An 18,066-nucleotide genomic window follows, 5' to 3' on the forward strand; every position below is an offset into this window, starting at 1 on the left:
CAGGCACAGCAAACTGCAATCCCTCTCTGGGTTTTTATGGCAAAGATGGTAACAAGTTACAAAGGCAGCAAACAGCCCGAGGTCACTACTGCTAATGGCCAAAGCTGGAGCTCCTGTCCAGTGCTGTAAGAATAAAACCAGTTCTTATGCTTCATCATAATTGGCACAATTCCACTGCACTCTTAAAAAAAGTAATTCCTCGAATTTTTTGGTGCTTGAATGGAATAAGGAGGGATCATGAAGTCCCTATTGAGAATTTCTGTATTGGCTTAAAGCCCTGTCACAGTCCATGAAAGAGGGATCCTGCTCCAGCACTGGGGAAGTCTGCACACACACATCAATGTGCAGTTGTGCAACAATAGTACAAGAGCCACGGGGTGCACGGGTTACAACCATAAACAAAATGTTTCATGCTGCTCTCACTAAGGTTCTACAAAGCCTCTTTTAATGTAAATTGTTCAGTAAAGGGAAATTTTGTTATATTTAAATTAGGGCAGCCACCTACACCCAGCTCTCTGTGCAAGAAGGTGACTCTTCATCATAAAAATTATTTAGGAGCTAACTGGTTACGATTTTTGCAACTCTGGGATGAAATCTGGCTATCAAGCTTTCAGAGGAAATGTTACTTCAATAAGATAATTATCCACTGTATGTGCAAATAGACTTTCTCTCTTCCAATTCTAACCTGAGATGCAAAAATAATGCACCTTCCAGAGTCATTCCCAAACAAAATCCAGGTGCTGAAGCCTAAATTGAAATCAGTATAATCTGAACCAAAGATAAAAAGAGGCAGACTCAGCTTTTAATTGCTCATATGGTTTCTAGGTGGTCTCTGTGTAAAAGACATTGCAAAATGTGAAATGTTTTTTTCAGTGCCAAAAGAGTTGTTACAAAATTGGCATTTCTAGCAGAGGTCTTAGTGATTACAGTTTATTAACAGCTTTCTAGCAGGGTTTTTGCATGTTCACATATAAACTGACAACAGAAGTTTTGCAAAAGAGTTCTTTATAGCAGTACTGATACTCAAAATATGCTGGAGACATTTAAAGTTCATCTTTTGTACCCAAAATGAATTTCATCAGGAACAGCCACTGCTGAAAACGGTGCCACATATTTGTTTACAGGTTCTCTGGTGGGTCTCAGCTTCAAGTGAAACTCAGTGCTGTGGTGTGGCTGGCTTGGGCTGCACCTTATGTTAGTCCCCAAATTGTCCCCTGAAGCACCATCAGCCTTCTCCAGGGCAGGCAGAAGCTGCTCCTGTGCCCAAAGAGCAACGCAGCAGAGTCACCCCAGTGTGAAGTGACTGCTCTTGGGCAGAGTGATCGATGCCCTTCAAAGGCATCAGCCCTCTGGAGAGGCCAACCACCCTGACTGGAGGGTAATTCCTGCAGCAGCACATGCCTCTGTGTGGATCCTATCTCCCTTCTTCACATTTCTCCTAAGAAGGGCTGCATGTAAAGGTTTAGTATGAGTCCTCAGTCCGAGCACTTCCCAGCACAGCCACAGGTTCTGCTCTTCATGAGGCCGGACCAACTCTCCTCCAACACACACAAAATGACACCTCAGGTCAAACCTAGCTCAGGAAACCAGGCTCTACCCTCCTGAAACCCCTCTGCCTCATCGAGACGTGCTGCTAGAAACGATTTCTGATTTGACAAAAGGAGCAGCATGTTTTTATCAACTGCAGTAAGTTATAGAAACATCACATTGTAATTTCACGTGTTCTTTTCAAAGCTCATCCATTTCAACTTGGGATTGTTTTCCCCCTAGAACATAGTTCCTACTCCTTCAGGAAGGTTCACCAGTTAACCTAATCCACTTTTTCACCTTTTCATACAAAGCTGACAGGCTGCAGAGAGATCTCTTGGGTCCAGAAAACTCACTAGAACCCATCTTCTACCAGGCTCAGCTTACCTGGGCCCTGGGAAGCCAAATGCCCTGAGGGCTGATTTACATTCTTTCAAATAAAGGTGGGGGCTGCTCAAAGACCAGCTGACTTTGCTTGAATCAGGTGTTGTGTGACTAACACTGATCAAAAATCAGTAGTGAAACAAGGACTGGAAAAGAGGGTATCAACTAAACCGCTTCTTCTGCACAAACACACCCAATGCCGAAAGGTTTGAAAAAGCTCCAACATGTTTTCCAAGCTCCAAGAGGCTCCAAGCTGACCAGCTTTGCAAGTCAAGCATTGCTGTGCACCAGCATCAAGCCCCTCTTGCTTTGGGACAGAATGAGCATGTGTTTCATCCCAACCACTAATTTGGGTTACAATGCATTCCATTTGTTTAGCAACATTTTCACAGCAGCTCTAACACAATCCACATCTTGGAGGAAATTTTCTGATGTGCTGAAGTAGTGCTGGATGGTTTTGTATTCACCTAGAAACTTTTCTCTCTGCTGGAGTGGAATGAGCTTTTCCACAGGCAAAGGGGAAGTGCTGCCTCCTCCCTTGCCCCAGCTGCAGGTTGGCTCTCTCTGAGCTGAAACCGAAAGTGGCTCCGTTCCTGCTGAAGGAAAATAAATGCTGCTACCACCCAGTGGAAAGCCATCTCACAGCCAGGATGCCTGGGTGCTTCACAAAACTTGGGCCAAGTAAACTTTGCAAAGACTAATCCCAAACATCCCTCTGGTACAAAGCTTCCCATTCTTATCCTGCTGAGTTCATCCTTGTGGACAAAATCCTTAAATTTGAAGACAAAAACCTAGAAGGTTTGAATGCTTTTATTTGAATTTTTATACAGCAATACAAATTATACAGATTTGTTACAGTACAGATTTTGCAGGGGTTTATAGAGGTACTTTGTGAGTTTTTGGTTTATTTAAAAGAAAGAGGCAGATCTCGGGAGCACGGTGACATGAACAAAACAATCTTGTGGTAGGAAGCAAATCCTGACCACAGGGAACACTAACCTGGCTGAAACCTACTGGGCAGAAAGGTGGTGGTAGCATTCCCAGCAATAACATCCCAAAAACATCAACCCTGGGATACTCTAGAGCTTTACACAGGAATTGGTGAGCACACAGGTAAGAGGGTTGTTCCTGTAACAGTGCTGGAAGTCCTCGAAGCCCTTGGATGTACTTTGCTGCAGAGGGGACAGAAATGAGGGAAGCTGATGTCACACTGAACCTGCTGCTGAGCAGGTGATGTCACGGAACAGAGTCGCTGCCACGATGGAAAAGGAAACCAGAAAATGCTGTAGATTTAGTCACTCAAACAGGTACAGTGAGATGAGGAACAAGATTTCAGGTCTAATGCTGACACCACGTGCCCACCAAGACACCACCAGAACCTAATGGCTCGTGTCTTGTGTCCACCTCAGGCTCCTGTGAGCACACACCGGAGAACAACAGAGCTTCCCTGCGGGCCCTAATGCACAGGAGAGGGGCTGAACATATAATGTCATCAAGGTATTGCTATTACTAATGTGCATCAGGCTTGAGAATCAAGTGTCTGGCACTGAAGGATTAAAGCCTTTCACCAAGCAGGGTCAAAAATATAATTACACCATCCTAAATGCTTCTATTCAGTTTGGTTTAATACTGCTACAGCAAGTGCTATCACAAACAACAGAATAAATTACAGATTATATAAATAAAATGCACCAAATAAAATAAATTATATAAATAAATTGCACCAAATAAAAGATGTCTCTCTGCCACTTTTAATATACTTCATTCCTGCAGTGGCTAAGTGGCATTTAGGAGAAGGGAGTCAACTACCAGATGAGAAAATTCCACTCTCAGCTAGAAATCAAATTCTTTTTCAGTCACAGAAACTCCCCTTTCTAAAAATTTAAGACAAGCAACACCAACTAAATTGCATCCTGAGAATCCATCCCAGGGAAGCCCTTGAGAAGTACAAAGGTAACTGTATATTCTACACCAGAATATGCTGAAATAGGCAAGCAGTCCCTTTCCTTCAGAGCCTTTGCACTGCACTGGTAGTGAAACACAGAAACCATCAGAATGTAAAACATGAACTTAACACAGATTTCAAGATGCTCAGTGTTAACAGCTCCTCTACCATGATCTTGCTGTGAGTGCAAATAACCACGAGACGGCTTCTGTGCACAGAGAGGGGATGGGGCTGGCACAGAAAACCTGTGACAATGTCTTGGAGCCAACCTGACACACAGAGCTTGTGTCCAAAACACACCCAGGGGACCAGGGGGTTTCCAGCAAAGCCACTCTGAGCAGATTTGTCCAAAGCAGGCAGCAGGACAAGGGCTGCTCTGCAAGCTGCAACACGCCAGCACTCTAGTTGAAGAGGTTGCACATATATTCCAAAATTTGCTGGCTTTAGTATTAAATCTTTCCTATTGCAATATTACAGGATTTGCTCTGAAATTCTCAGTTTTATCATCTTTCCTGAAGGTAAGTCAGCAGCCAGTACTACAGGTAGCAAATGCTTCTACTAGACTATGTACTAAAGTCAGGATTGAAACTATAACAGTGTTCTTAAGTTAGAAGTATCAGTATCATCCAAGACTGCCCTGGGACAGCAAGCTTGGCCACAGTCATCATCAGCCATGGGACACCTGGAGAATTTCAGAAATTCAGCCAGCACTGAAGATTTATAGCAGACTGGTGAGCAAGTTGTTGCTGCTTTAGGAAGGCCAGTAAGCCACACTCAAGGACATGACTTTAATGTGACTCTACCATCACCATCCCATTATTTGAGTGTGTGAACACTCCTCCACCTCATTCTCCAGCCACCAGAACAACCTTGACAAGCCACAAGCACAAAGAGCCCTCTCAGAAGTGGCTCCAGGTTTACACAGCCCAGCGAGTGGGCAACACACCCGTGCCAGCACTTGGTGCTGCCCTGAGGACTGGGATGAGCTCTCCCAAGGCCATTCCTGGACTCAGGAGTTCAGTGGGGGTTATTTTTTGGTGGTTGACAGCAGAGCTTTGCAGCACATTAAATGCTACTGTCCACTGCTGCAGTGTCCAACAGCTCTTCCAGACTCCCACCTTCCCCACTTGCTGGAGTAACATTGCAAAGCACTCCCTACAGTAGCAAAGCAAACTCTGTTCCACTTCCAAAACCTGCCTGGTGCCTTCCTGCCTTCAGTTTTGTTTATTTTTCTAAGTTTAAGCTGGAAGAAAGCACTGCACAGCTACCAGAAATAACTCAGTGAGAACATGAATAGCCACAGAGTGAATGATCCATTTGCTACACTGCTGGTACCTCCTCAGTCTGGGCTTTGCCATGCCAGGCTTAGTTCAAGCAGCAGGTAAAGTTAAGCTTCACAGGTTAAACTTCAACTGCTTTTCCTGGTAGGATGGGAAGAAAATAATCTTGCTTCCTCCTACAAAACTTAAATGCCACATCCATATATTAAATATATTGTGTTAACTGTTGACAAAAGCTGGTTAGATAAGCTTCTGTATAGGAAAATGTTCATCCACTGAATTTTTGAAGGAAAGAATGAAAAAGAATTGGAGGAATCTGACCCTGAGCCACATAGGAAGCACAGTGTGGAAACCAGACAATGCATATGAAAAATTCCTTTAAAAAAAAGACACAATGATTTTGGGATCAGGCTGCATTCACTGGTGGGGAACCCTTAACCAAACCAGTATTAGCAGATACAAAAAAAGACATCTAGAACTAAGATGACCCATTTGCCACCTCTCTCACTCATCAGGGCTCCTTTTCTCCAAGAGTGATGAAATCCAGCAGCATCAGATTGACAGAGCAGCTGTGTATAAGTGTGGCAAGAGCTGCAGCAGACCTACTCTCACCCAGCCCTACTCTTCCACACTCCTCAGGATGACACACAGGACAGCCAGGTGCTGGCCCACCCAGCTCCAGTGCAGGACTGGGACTCTGTTCAAGCTGTGGTAAGAGCAGGTCTAAAGAGAGGGTGGACTGAGTAGCTGGAAGCAGGAACACTTCCCATCCTTCCAGGCTATGGAAAGCAGTAAAACCAGCAGGGAGGTCAGAGCTCATTTCCTCAATAAAAACATGGCTCTACCTCTTTCAGCTTACCCTGCAGTACATACAGCCACAGGGCAGCAGCCTCCTGCCTTAACCATGATGCCTACGGGAAACAGGTCAGTTGGAAAATTCTGGAGGAAGTTGGCAGAACAGCAGCAGTTGATCCATTTACTGTCTCAGCACAAAGCCCACATGACACTGCTCAGCACTCACACTGGAAGGACACATCCTGCCTGCTGCCAGCCACAGGGCAGCAGCACCCACCTGGAGGAGCAGAGCCTGATCAGCTGCAAGACCTGCAAGCTCCACGAATTCCAAACCCCACCTGGCAGCCTTAGCAATGCACTCAAGTGACACTGAAGTCACAGGACAAAGAAGTTGGGCTCATTTCCACCCATAATTAATTTTTACTTCAGTGTTCCAGCACTCTTTAGATTAGATTCCTCCCCTTTATCTTTTCCTCTTTCCCCCCTTATTTTGTATCAGAATGGAACAAATTAACACAAAATTTGAAAACTGAGGGGGGGGGAACATGGTAGAGTAGACTCAAATAAAGACCAATGTTAAATATTACTTAATGTTTTCTTTTATTTAAAAGATCATTCACAAAATACCATATCCATAAATTTATTTTGTTATGAAGCAGAATGTGCTAAGTGTTTGGAATTCTTTTTTTTTTTTCTCCTTTGTTTTTACATTTAAAAGTCAATTGTCTTGACTAGAAGTGAGTTTTTATATGGGAATTTGTTCTTAAAATCTTTTCCACATTGAAGATGTAAATAGATCAATTATTGGTTTGGAATACAACCACACAAATGCATGTCTGTCTTAAATTAAGTATTAGTGTTAGACAAATGGTTCTTATCTCAGAAGCAGATTAAGTGAAAGGCAGAAAGAAGGAAAGAGTAGTTCTGTAAATTGCTGGGACTCTGACTTACAATGGGAACCTTAGTGAAGAAATGCATCACTAGCAGTGGTGCTGGTAGTGGGGCAGCCGTGCTTCCAACCTCCTCTTCTAAGTACTCTGGGGTGCTGGCTGGTTTATCTGAAGGCTCTCAGCACTGGCAATATGGGCCCAAGCTTTTCCCACACACTGCACATGTCCAATCTTCAGTGTGGTAGAACCAGGTTTTGGATTAAAACTTAATGATTTCTCCTTTTGCTTCAGCCTCCCCTCCCTCCTCCCACACAACACTGACAAGAAACATTTCAAGGGAAGAGAGGTGTAGTAACGAGATACTTTTTACCCAAACTTCTACATGAGAATCTATAGCAGAAAGATTTCTAATCTGCCCATTTTCAAGGTATTCTGAAAGCTGAGGTCCTAAAATTGTACCCCACTGGGCAAAGAAACACAGGGAATAGTGACGATCAAATACTGCATGGCAAAGTATACACTCCTTCAACAAAAATAAAAAAGTCAATTTTATTTGTAGAAACTTCATTTAAAAATTTACCAAACATGTAAAACCCAAAAAAGTAAGCAGAAAGAGCCAGTGAGCAGTTGTGCTCAAACAGGCATGGCTTTGCAGCACTAACCTTGAGCTCAGAGTTGTAGTAGCATCATACCATATGGAAGTCAAGAGCCAGCAGGAAGAGGCTGCTGGCAGAGGCTTTATCCATACTGATTCCACCAGCTATTCACCAGGCTTGTCAGGCAAGGCATCCATTAAATTGATTCTTCCTGGCAACCCATGTGAAAGGGCAGCTGCCCCCTTAGTTTAATAAGGGGCTCTGCTGTGAACAGTGACTATCACCAATTCTCATAAATGGTATTTCACTACTTGGTTAGAACTGTAAGTTTCTGTTCAACTCATCTGAACTCTTCAGTTTTCCTCTTCAGAGCCACAGCAATACAGAACGAGACATGCAAGTCAGAAGAGGAACGCTGAGGAAGTAAAAGGAAACAATACAGGGAAATAACTAAGTCTAACCTGTGCTTCTAAAGTAAAACAAACCCAGAAAGGAAGAAGTGAAGCAGCACCTTTGTCCAGAGACCTCCACACTTGTGGAAGCAGCCACACTGCCTTATCTACTGGCAACTGTGCTGCTTGGAAGGAAACAGAAGAGGGAAACTCAGCACAAAGCAGGCACTAGATACAGCAAAGCCAAGAACGTACTAAAAACCACTTGTTAACAGCTGACATGCATTCACAAGCTCTGTGTTTTCGGTTTCAAAGAGGACAAATACCAGATGGCAGGAATGGTAAACTGCAGGGTTGACATTCCAGCAGAGCTAGTCACTCTGTACTGTCTTGCTTTTTCTCCCGCCTCCCCATTCCCTCTCAACCCCAAACTCAGTCGTGTTCTTTTACTACTTCCTCCCGGGGCTTGGCTCCTCCAAAGATCGCAGAGTTTGGATTGGCTACTTGATTGAGGGGAGTATCGACTGTTCGAGGTTTGAGCTGGAGTCGGGGTCGCTGTGCTCTTTCCTCTGAAAGGAAAAACATTCCACTTGTGATATCTGCCTGGGAAGGGCAGGAGCTTTAGCCTGACAAAGAAACCAGAGTCTCCTTTGTGGAGGAAGGCCAAACCACACACAGTAGGAGTTTACCTTCTGTTGGCTCTCTGAAGTCCATGGAAGACCCACGAAGGGGAGGCCCATCTCTGAAGCGACCAGTGCCACCACTTCCCATGGAGGCACCTGGTGGTCGCCGGTCTCCAGGGCGGGTTCCTCTACCCCGACCTCCCAAGAAGTCATCATCTTTGAATCCTGAAGATGGAAGACAGTGAATTTAAAGAGCATCTTTTGCAATGTATTTCATCTAGATTTATCTGGATGACTGGAAAACCTTGCTAGTCACCGCTGTCAGTCCAAGGTGATGCACTGAGAGCCTTTGTCTGCAGACAGATTGTTTCACAGAGCTCTAGCACCTTCTGGAGGCGTTGTTCGAGTTCCATTTGAAACCAAGTATACTATGCCAAGTTCAGAAAGTGCTTTATCCTCTTAGAGGCTTATTAGAGTGTTGGAGAGTGGGTCAAGTGAGTTTAAAATGTTTAAAAGTGAACCTTGGCTGAAACTTGAATTTGTTAACATCATTAGCTGAGTTGAGAGACAGCACTACAAGTACTCAGAGTACCTCCATAGCCAGATCATCACACTGGCTACAGCCTTAGCATGAAATAGGCAGAAGCAAATTGGAAAATAGCTGGGGAGTAGTGAAATACACTTATAAAACAGAGTAAAACCCCAGGGCTGTTTAGCTGTACTATAAACTGACCAATAATTTACTAAATTAATTAAAGGGGTGGGGGGAAAAAAAATAAATCAGACTTTAAACTGACTGCATTTCTTCAGTTTATGTATCACAAAAAAAAAGTAAATCAAGAACTATTTGTCGCTGACCAGAGTTCCAGTCTGTACCAGTGACTACCCTTGAGTATCTCTCCAAGCCCCCACTGCCTGCATTTCAGTGCGAGGAGGACACTTCAGGCTATCAGCATAAAGAAAGGGAATACACTCAGATTTTCAGAAGCTGCCTGGAAGAGAAAGTTGTTCGGTTCCCAACTGAGATTTGCCTTTCCACTTCAGTATTTGGCAGACTTGCAGAGCTGTCCCTTACTTACTTCAGTGCCAAACAAGCCATCTTTAAGGACTTGATCTAGAGCAAGGCTGTACAACCTGAGGAGAAAAGCTTCCATAGCAGCTAAGACTGAAATGCTGAACTTTTGGCTCACAAATCACTCATCCAGCATTTAACAGGCTGAAATGCATCCACATTTGGAGAAGCTGCCAAAGAAGGTACGAAGCTGTGACACAGAATGCTTAGCTCCAAAGGCAGGTTAAGCGCAGCACTGCAGCAAGCTCCTCTCTCCAGCAGCATGCTCCAGTCCATGCTGGGGGCAAGGGCACACTTTGCTTCTCCTACATCGTTCATTCCACTCACGCAGAGACCAGACATTGCAAAGTTGTACTTGCCAACATCTCTCCATCAGAAAATGGACCAAACCCATGAGTTCAGAGGACAAAAGCAATTGTGTTAATGGCACCCTGCATTCTAATAGCTGGAACTGACTGGAAGTTAAGAGCAAATCCAGTGGCTCCATCACTACCTTCCACTCAGCAAGCTCAGTCACTTGCTGCACCTGCGTTACCAAAACGGGTCTAAAAGTTCAGCAACATTTTGCATTTACAAGTGCTTTGGAACACTAATCTGGACTTTGGAGAAGTCAGTTACTTCAGGAACACACATATAATGACATGACATCTCCTTGAGAAGATGAAAGCCTCTGCTCTGACAGACTATCAGCCTTCCTACATGATCTGTTTCTGCTACTATTCAGAATTTTACTTCGTTGTATGCTTGAGAAATGCTTAAAACAGAAACCCATAGGCTACACCTGGACAAGAATTCTGTCATTTACGGTTGTTTCATATAATTTTCTATTGAGACACTTTCCTCTCAAGGCAATGGAAGACTGCCCATGAGGAATCCCACCACAGCTGCAGGATGTCTAAGCTGGTACATACAGTAGATTCAATCAAACCAGTAATGGTGGCAAATGAAAATGAGAACATTTCAGTGCCTTTTAGGCTTCCTATCTGTATAAGTGTTAATACTGATACCAGAATTGAAGTCATCTCTGGAATCCCATCCACCTCCTCTGGATTCTCTGGAACCTCCTCCCATTCCTAGGAAAAAAGCCACAATTGTGTTCAAGTCTGAAGCTGTGGGAAAGACTGAGCAAGGGAATACCAAACCAATGTTTCAGTCCTTCAATATTCAAAGTTACGCTGCTGGAAAATCCTTTTCTTTCGGTACTACCAAGTTCCATTGCACAGGAACAAACAGTCAGTTTAAGTTAACCAAGAATAAGTGGCCAGAAAAGTTTCTTTAGTACACATTCAATGGAAACCTCTGGTGAGTCCAGTTCAACCAACCTTCAACTACAGGCAAGAATGTTTTTACACTGGAACAAGAGACACACTCCAAAAGAAGCACTTGTCTACATGTGCTTATTCACTTTTCATACATCATCATAAAATAGTAGCAGATCAGACTGCTGGGCTTATGATTGTCCTCTGCAAAACACAACACATTATTAGGGGTATTGGTCTCACTTCCTGGGTTAGGAGTGACAACACATCCAGCCTTTGGACACAAAGCACAGCTAAATTTCAGACACCTCAGGAGCAGCAGCAGCAGCTGGTTAGAAACATACATATTTACATACAAAATTTCACCTTTCAATATAATCTTTACGTTCACTTGCATGCCTTATCTTAGCATTAGTCAGCACCAGAAGCCATAACTACAACCATCATATTTAAGAAGCTACTTAGGAAAATGGAAGTCACCTCTGTCATCAGGCCCACCACCTTTTCTGAAGCCAAAGCCACCTTTATCCTGTTTCCTGCCTTCTGCTATGTCCACTCGGAGTGATCGGTCACCCAAAAGCTGTTAAATCAAGGGGAGAGTCTGTTCAGGATGTATCATAAGGGCTGCCAAGGAGTTTGAGACTTAAGCTTGTCTTTAATTTTACAAATTAATTGCAAGTGTACTTACTGCACCATCGTATGTAAGAGCTTCCTTGAGTGACTCCACCTCATCGAACTCTACGTAACAAAATCCTGTAAGAAACAAATCTCAAGTTAATAGCACTTTAAAAGGCCTTTGTAAGAGGCTACTCCTTCCTGCATGCCTGCTAATAGCTTCCCTCTCTTTTAAACATGAGTTGTGATGGGCACATGCAAGATGCACATGGTTTAGAAACTCATAATCATCAACAATGAACACATTTACCTGCACCTGTTAATGATGGGGCAAATCCTGAAACAGAACTCTGGGCACTCTGTGAATACCAAGAGCCTAATTCCCTTTTCCACAGAGTTCTCATTATAGATTAGATCTGACCTATGCCTTCAGACAGTTATTCAGCTGAATACTGACATTTCATTCCTAGAGTTTTTCAACAACAAATTGAAATACTTACGTGGTCAGCAATGTGATTTTGTGTAATCACATCATTTAGTGGATTTACTCCTTTTCAAAGGCCCTCTGTTATCCAAGGTAAGTCTTTTCACCCCATAAAGTAACTTATAAATATAGTCCATTTCCTCCAAACAAGACCCATAGCAATTGAATTTGCATCCTTTAAAGCAACTGCCTGAATGGGTTATCTACTTGCTTTTTCTCCCTGCCTACTAAAAAAAGACAGAGCTGAAGCAATGGGAGTCTTCTGATGTAAAGGAATTACTTAATACTTAAGGTCATAGGATTTAAGTGGGTCAGCTCTGGTAGAATTCATAGACAAGGTTTGAGAAAGTTCTTTTATGTCAGGGCAAATACTGACTCCTCACTCAGGTTACTCTGTATCTCAAGATGATGAAACAATGACTCTCACTCAAATGATACACTTACATATTAGTGAATAAAAAAACCTGCATAAGTCAACATAAAAGCAGAAAGCTGTGCTTTAGACTGAAATTCCCTTTTAAAGTGACTTTCTTTCCTACTAATTTTTCATCTATCACCAAACACCTCTGAAAACTCACCTTTAAATTTGTCTGTTTCCTTGTCTCTGACTAGTCGTACGCTCCTTATGCTGAGATCCTTGAAAATGGCATCTATGTCTCCTTGGACAGTGTTGAAGGGCAGATTTCCCACATATGCTGTGAAAGGGGGTTCTGTTGGCAGCTCTTTATTTCTGCGGGAACCAAGGCCACCACCACGAGACCTGTTGGAAAAAGCACAGTTCCTCTGGACCTGTCTCCCAGCACAGCCAGTGCAGTCCATTGCAGAGCTCAGATGCTCTCTTTAGCTGCAAGTCCATTTTCCCACAGCTTTGGTTAGTTTTTCTATCCTTTACCTTGTACCTGCCACCCGAACTGCTGGTCAGCTCCTTTCCAGTATTACCTAATGCAGTACTTCAGTGAGAAACTGAATACATTACCAGGTGAATTCATTAAAGAAGTGGTGAATTAACTTCTTAACCCACAATTCATTAAGGAAAGCAACATAAGGTTACCTCTAAGGTCCCTTATTCAAAAACATTACCTCTAAAAAAATTTTAGAATCAATTTTAAGAATAATTTATGGCAACAAATAAATACTTGTATGGCACAGGTTTGACAGCTTATCTGGAAATTATGCTGGTTCCAATGCTTTTAACTAAAGAGTATATTACCAACATCCACTCCACAATCATCCAAATTATCTCAGCAACATTTAGCTTAAGACAAACACTTTCCCCTTTAAATCTGAAACTGTGGCCATAACTGCTGGATATCTGGACTGGAATGCTTTGAACACAAAATAAATTTGGTTGAACAAGGGGTTCTGAGGCAGAAAAAAATCACGTGCTCTCTGGATGCTTACTTCTTTTGTCTTGTAAATTACAGAGGTAAACTGGGTGGTCTTTTCCTGTCTTGCCCCTCAGTACCAGTTAAACTCTTGGCACTGCATGCTGAGGAACTAAAATGTACCAGCTAAATTCTTTACTGTACTAAAGTAACACATCTGTGTGAACTTCATGAGGAGCCCAATCTTCAATAGCCAACTTGGAATTTCTGTACAGAGAGCAAGGTATGTACAAGGCAACCTGAAGTCAAAGCTCCTAGACTTGTACAGGATGCCACTGGTTCCAACACCATTTGTCCCACATAAGCAATCTCTGACCTTTACCTGAAATATCTACTCACTACTCTATCCATCTTCCCTTTATCACCTTCCTTCTACTGGGCTTTGCTTGTGTCTGTTCCTTTTCCCTGAGGCTTCCCATGCATTTAAAACCACGATGGAACACAAGCTGTACCAAAGTAGGATCTGCCAATCTGACATGGACCAATTAAATAGCTGCAGAGTCCTTCCTAAAATTCAGAAGGTCAAATAATTTTATCATTTCCTTTTATTCTGGCTGGTTGCATGCAGTCAAAAACTTCATTGGGCAAGCAAGGTACTTAACAGTAATTTTTTTCATTGAAGAATAAATATTTTACTAGTAATGAATCAGATAATGCATTAAGATTGAATAAGATTCCTTAACTCTTCCTAGGTGAGCCTGTCATTTGTGCCTTATTTAGCAGCTCCATGCAAGAATAATTTGTCACCATCACTATCAACATGCTGCTAAATCTACTTGAACCACAATCTACATATCTTTAATTAGCGTCCACCCAGGTTTGCATTTTAGCATTTTTGACAATATTCCTCATCTGCCTTTGTCTCATTAACAAGTCAAAAACATACTGGAGAACTAAAGCTGTAATAGTTTTGAATTACTTTAGTCAGAAGACTGAGTTTTAAGGAGGAACTCAAAGAAAGCTCAGTTGCTATTCTAAATAATCCCATAATACACAGAATCAGTTTCAGGCCTTTGTCCTTATTTATCATTTACAGCATTAGGAACAGCTATGAACATACTATACATTTAACTTGCATCCAAAAAAAAAAAGACAATCTGAATGTTTAAGTCCTAAGGAACATCAGAATTGAGTTTCAAAGGAGCATTCTCTCCTTGTACATATTCTCAGGACATTCCCTGAGCTGCCAGTCACCTAAAAACCCACCCTGGAGTTGAGCCCACAGCCAACAAGGTGATCAGGACAACTGCAAAGAGCACTTTGCCAAGCTAGGAATGAGAACAAGGCTGGAAATACAACTTCCATCAGCAACCTCCACTCAGCTCCATTTGAGCCACTTCTAAAACCACACTCTCAATCCCCAAAAGGATTTTCTGTGCTACAGACAAACCTCTTTCTACAACAGTGCACCAGAATTTCATGGGCTGCATGTGTGGAAATCCATGCCCTATTATGCAATCCAGACTGATTTTCAAGTCAGAAAATTAAATATTCTACTTCAATTTGATATTAAGGCTTTAGTTATCAAATCTGTAACTATACCTTTGGTATTTTAGTTTCCATTTGAAGAACAGGAATGTCAATAATAATGAGTTTCAAACCAAGTTTCTCACGGAACTCAGGTATAGCAACAGAAAAAGAAACTGTTTCTGTACTTCCCTACATTTTTTCCAACACTGAAACAGTGAAATAAAAAGGCTGACTTCAGTAACCAAACAATGAGATTGGAAGAAGATTCTCTCATTTGCAATGAAGTAGGACAAAAGTAAAAAAAATAACTGAAAACACATCTGAACTAGGCAAACCAGAGTTCTGAATGAATATCTGCATTCCCCACTCTAAACCTCTGCTTAGACACAGTTAGGTAATAATAATTATTAGATCATCTTACTGTGTGACTCTGAATGACATGACTTGATTTCCTTCTCAGAAAACCAAAGCAGAAAGCTGAAGAGGAAAGCTTGCTTCCAGCAACACCCCCATAATTAAACTCTGGTGATCTGAGTTAATGACATTGGCCATATTGGGAAGAAAACAACTCAACACCCATTTTGAAGCTACTCTTTTGCAATGTTTAGTTACATCTCCAGAAAAGAGTATCTGCCAGAAGTTCAAAACGAATGATATTTTGAAGCCCAGTATCTGAGTTAAACAGCCTTTCCCTAGAGATCAAAGCTCAGGATTTGCCTTTTGCACAGCACCAAGACAATAGCCTACCCTGGGTTCTGACATTAGAGCTTTTCTGGGGCAGCACAAGGATTAGCAGGATGACAGTGCCAACCCTCCAAGACCAAAACACTAAATTCAAACCCAATTTATTCAAGCAACCCAGGACATGTTTGGAGTAAGTATCAGATGTCTTCAGCAAAATGCTTACCCAAGCCTAAAAGTCAGGAGTAATGTTTTAATGCTAGATGGGAAAGACACAGGATCCAAGCTGCCAGAAGCACAAGGACTAACGCCCCATTTTCACGGAACTGTGCAGCACTTCAGCAGGTGAATCTTAACCTTTAGTAGGGTGCCCAGCAGTTCAAGCCACACCTAAATAAACAGCCTAGCAGTGAGTTAGGAGTGGTAAACACTCCCCTTCTTTCAACTCTGACAAGCTCCACAGTTTCAGTTTCTCCTAAGCCTTGGTATACTTACCTACAGGTTTTCCCGTCAAATTTTGGGCTCCAAAATACTTTCTGAAAAGCTTATAGAAAGCCTTTTGTCATTTATGTCAGCATCACATTCTTCACCAGGAATAAAGTGACTTCTGCATCCCCTAACATTATGATTCAGCTTTTAGTCAGTGCATCACTAAACATCTCAGGTGTAGCAAATCCCATCTCATCACACCAGTCATATCTTGATGCTTTTCCACCATTATTTTGATGATTATGAGAAAGATAACTTCCACATGTTAGAACCTGTTGGGCACAGATTTCCCATCTGTCATACTGAAATCCTGTGCTCACTCATTGTGTACACCAAAGGTTATGCAAAATGCAACATCCACAAAAACTACTGCACCTCAGCTGAGCTTACACTATTCCTACACTCCTAGAGTGCCTAAAAATGAGCAGGAGCCACTTCAAATTAACATGGGATTCTTTAATCAGAACCTTCAAGAACAGTCATGTTTTCATTACACTTCATGTATTACAGGACTTCATACAATAGACATAGAAACTAAATTGTGAGTTAGTTATTAGTAACTTAATTGTGATAATGATAAATTAGATATCAGTATACACTGGACTCTAATGTTAGTAGTATCTAATGTTTAGAACTACAGGTACATTAGAATAAGTACATTTCCTTATCTGGAAAGACATCTACTAATTTGCAGGATGCCTCTAGTTTATCAAGCAGGGATCCACATCTTCCCTGGAAGCCAATTTAAGTTCTCTTATAGGAAACTAAATAACATTTTACTACTTCACAGAATATGCCTACACTGACTAGGATACACTGTGCAGCAATATCTGAGTTCATAATGAGTCAAGTATCACTTTAGGCTGTGGGCAAGGCTATTTTGTTACAGAATTTAAAAAAATAACAGAAATGCAAGTGGCTACATCATCTGTTTGCTCTGGGACATCTCTGAGTTAGACACAAAGGGTATCAGTGCATGAAAATGAGCTTGAAAAACTTAAAGTGTCAAAGTACTTCCAAAGACAAGAAAAACTTACTGCTGTTCTAACTCCAGCAGCTCCTCCCTGCTGCCTAAAGAGTCTGAAACAAAACCAAGTTATTTATCTAAGAGCAAAAAAGGGCATGAATACTTTTGATCAGGAAATAAACTCTGGAATATTAGATTCTACAGTAATACACTTGTGAAGATTTGCTCACAAAGAAGTTTATTCCACAGACTTATGCCTACTGTTTTATTTCAGAGCAACTTGTAACAGCACCAGCCTACAAAAAAATCAATTATTTGACTGCACCTTCCCAGCTTGATTTAAGACAAACTTCTAATTACGGGTTATTGTCTCTGTAGCTCCTTCCCTAAACAATCTTCAGCAAAGAGACGGAAACAAGCCTGATTCCTCAGGATCAGGGATTTGCAGTCAGCACCCGGAGTCCCGGATAACGCAGGACCGCGGCTCCCGGCGCTACTCGAGCGGAGACACCACAAAACCCTCCCATTTCCTCCCGCCGCAGGCACCACAACGCTGCCCGCTCCCGGGGGCGTCTCGTCCCGCCGGCACAGCGGCCTCCTGCCCTGCTCCAGTCCTTCAGGGACCTTCCCTCCGCCCATCCGCACAAGCTCCTCACGGCCTTCCTTGGCTCTGGCCCAGCACCTCCCTAAATCCCCCCTCCACTCGCCTCCGGGACGGCGGGAACAGCGACACCCTCCTCCTCCCGCCCCTTCCGAGCCGCCCGGCCCTGAATCCTGCGGCGCCGGCCGGAGCAGCGCGGACACGGCCGGGACCCCCCAGGAGCGCAGCCCGCACCCCGCCGCACACAGCGGGGCCGGCGGAAGGGCACCCCCCGCCCCGGAGTAGGGCGGGCGGGGAGCAGAGCGAGCCCAAACAGTTCCCAGAGGCAGCGCCCCCGTCCCGCAACCCCCGCCCGCCATCCCCGCGGCCGCGCCCCCGCCTCGCCCGGCTGAGGCCACTGCTCCCCGCTACCGTCCCAGCTGCGGGGGGGGAGCCCTGAGTGCTGGCCCCGGCCCCGCTTACCCGCGGCCGCCGCCGAAGCTGCTGTAGGCCCGGTCGTCGTAGGGATCGTAATCCGCCATCGCCGCCGCGGCCTCGTCCCCGTGCGAGCGTGACAGGACCGCGCCCGAGGACCCCGCAACGCTTATATACGGCGGCGCGCGGGCCGGGGC

The 18,066-nt window shown here is 43.4% G+C and overlaps 1 protein-coding gene across 2 annotated transcripts; it reads right to left on the minus strand.

The window, feature by feature from the left end:
- Positions 1–6,512: 6,512 nt before the first annotated feature.
- On the minus strand, positions 6,513–18,022 carry EIF4H (eukaryotic translation initiation factor 4H). Of its 2 annotated transcripts, XM_053995417.1 has the most exons (7): positions 17,918–18,022; positions 12,441–12,622; positions 11,452–11,516; positions 11,244–11,343; positions 10,512–10,577; positions 8,499–8,657; positions 6,513–8,378 (listed from the first exon to the last, which is right to left on the minus strand). In XM_053995417.1, the coding sequence occupies exons 1-7, from the start codon at positions 17,974–17,976 to the stop codon at positions 8,242–8,244; spliced, it is 768 nt and encodes a 255-aa protein (XP_053851392.1). In that variant the 5' UTR covers positions 17,977–18,022; the 3' UTR covers positions 6,513–8,241. The 2 variants fall into 2 exon arrangements, with proteins under 2 accessions (XP_053851392.1, XP_053851393.1); XM_053995418.1 differs by lacking the exon at positions 10,512–10,577.
- Positions 18,023–18,066: the final 44 nt, after the last annotated feature.

Source organism: Vidua macroura, chromosome 20 (genome assembly GCF_024509145.1).
Source record: "Vidua macroura isolate BioBank_ID:100142 chromosome 20, ASM2450914v1, whole genome shotgun sequence".
In the NCBI taxonomy this organism is placed as follows: Eukaryota; Metazoa; Chordata; class Aves; order Passeriformes; family Viduidae; genus Vidua; species Vidua macroura.

Coding starts and splice junctions, on each gene's coding strand:
- EIF4H (XM_053995417.1), bottom strand. CDS start 17,976: ATGGCGGATTACGATCCCTACGACGACCGGGCCTACAGCAGCTTCGGC. Junction 11,344..11,451: donor CTCTTACATACGATGGTGCA/GTAAGTACACTT, acceptor TTGATTTAACAG/CTTTTGGGTGACCGATCACT. Junction 8,379..8,498: donor CTTCAGAGAGCCAACAGAAG/GTAAACTCCTAC, acceptor TTTTCCTTTCAG/AGGAAAGAGCACAGCGACCC.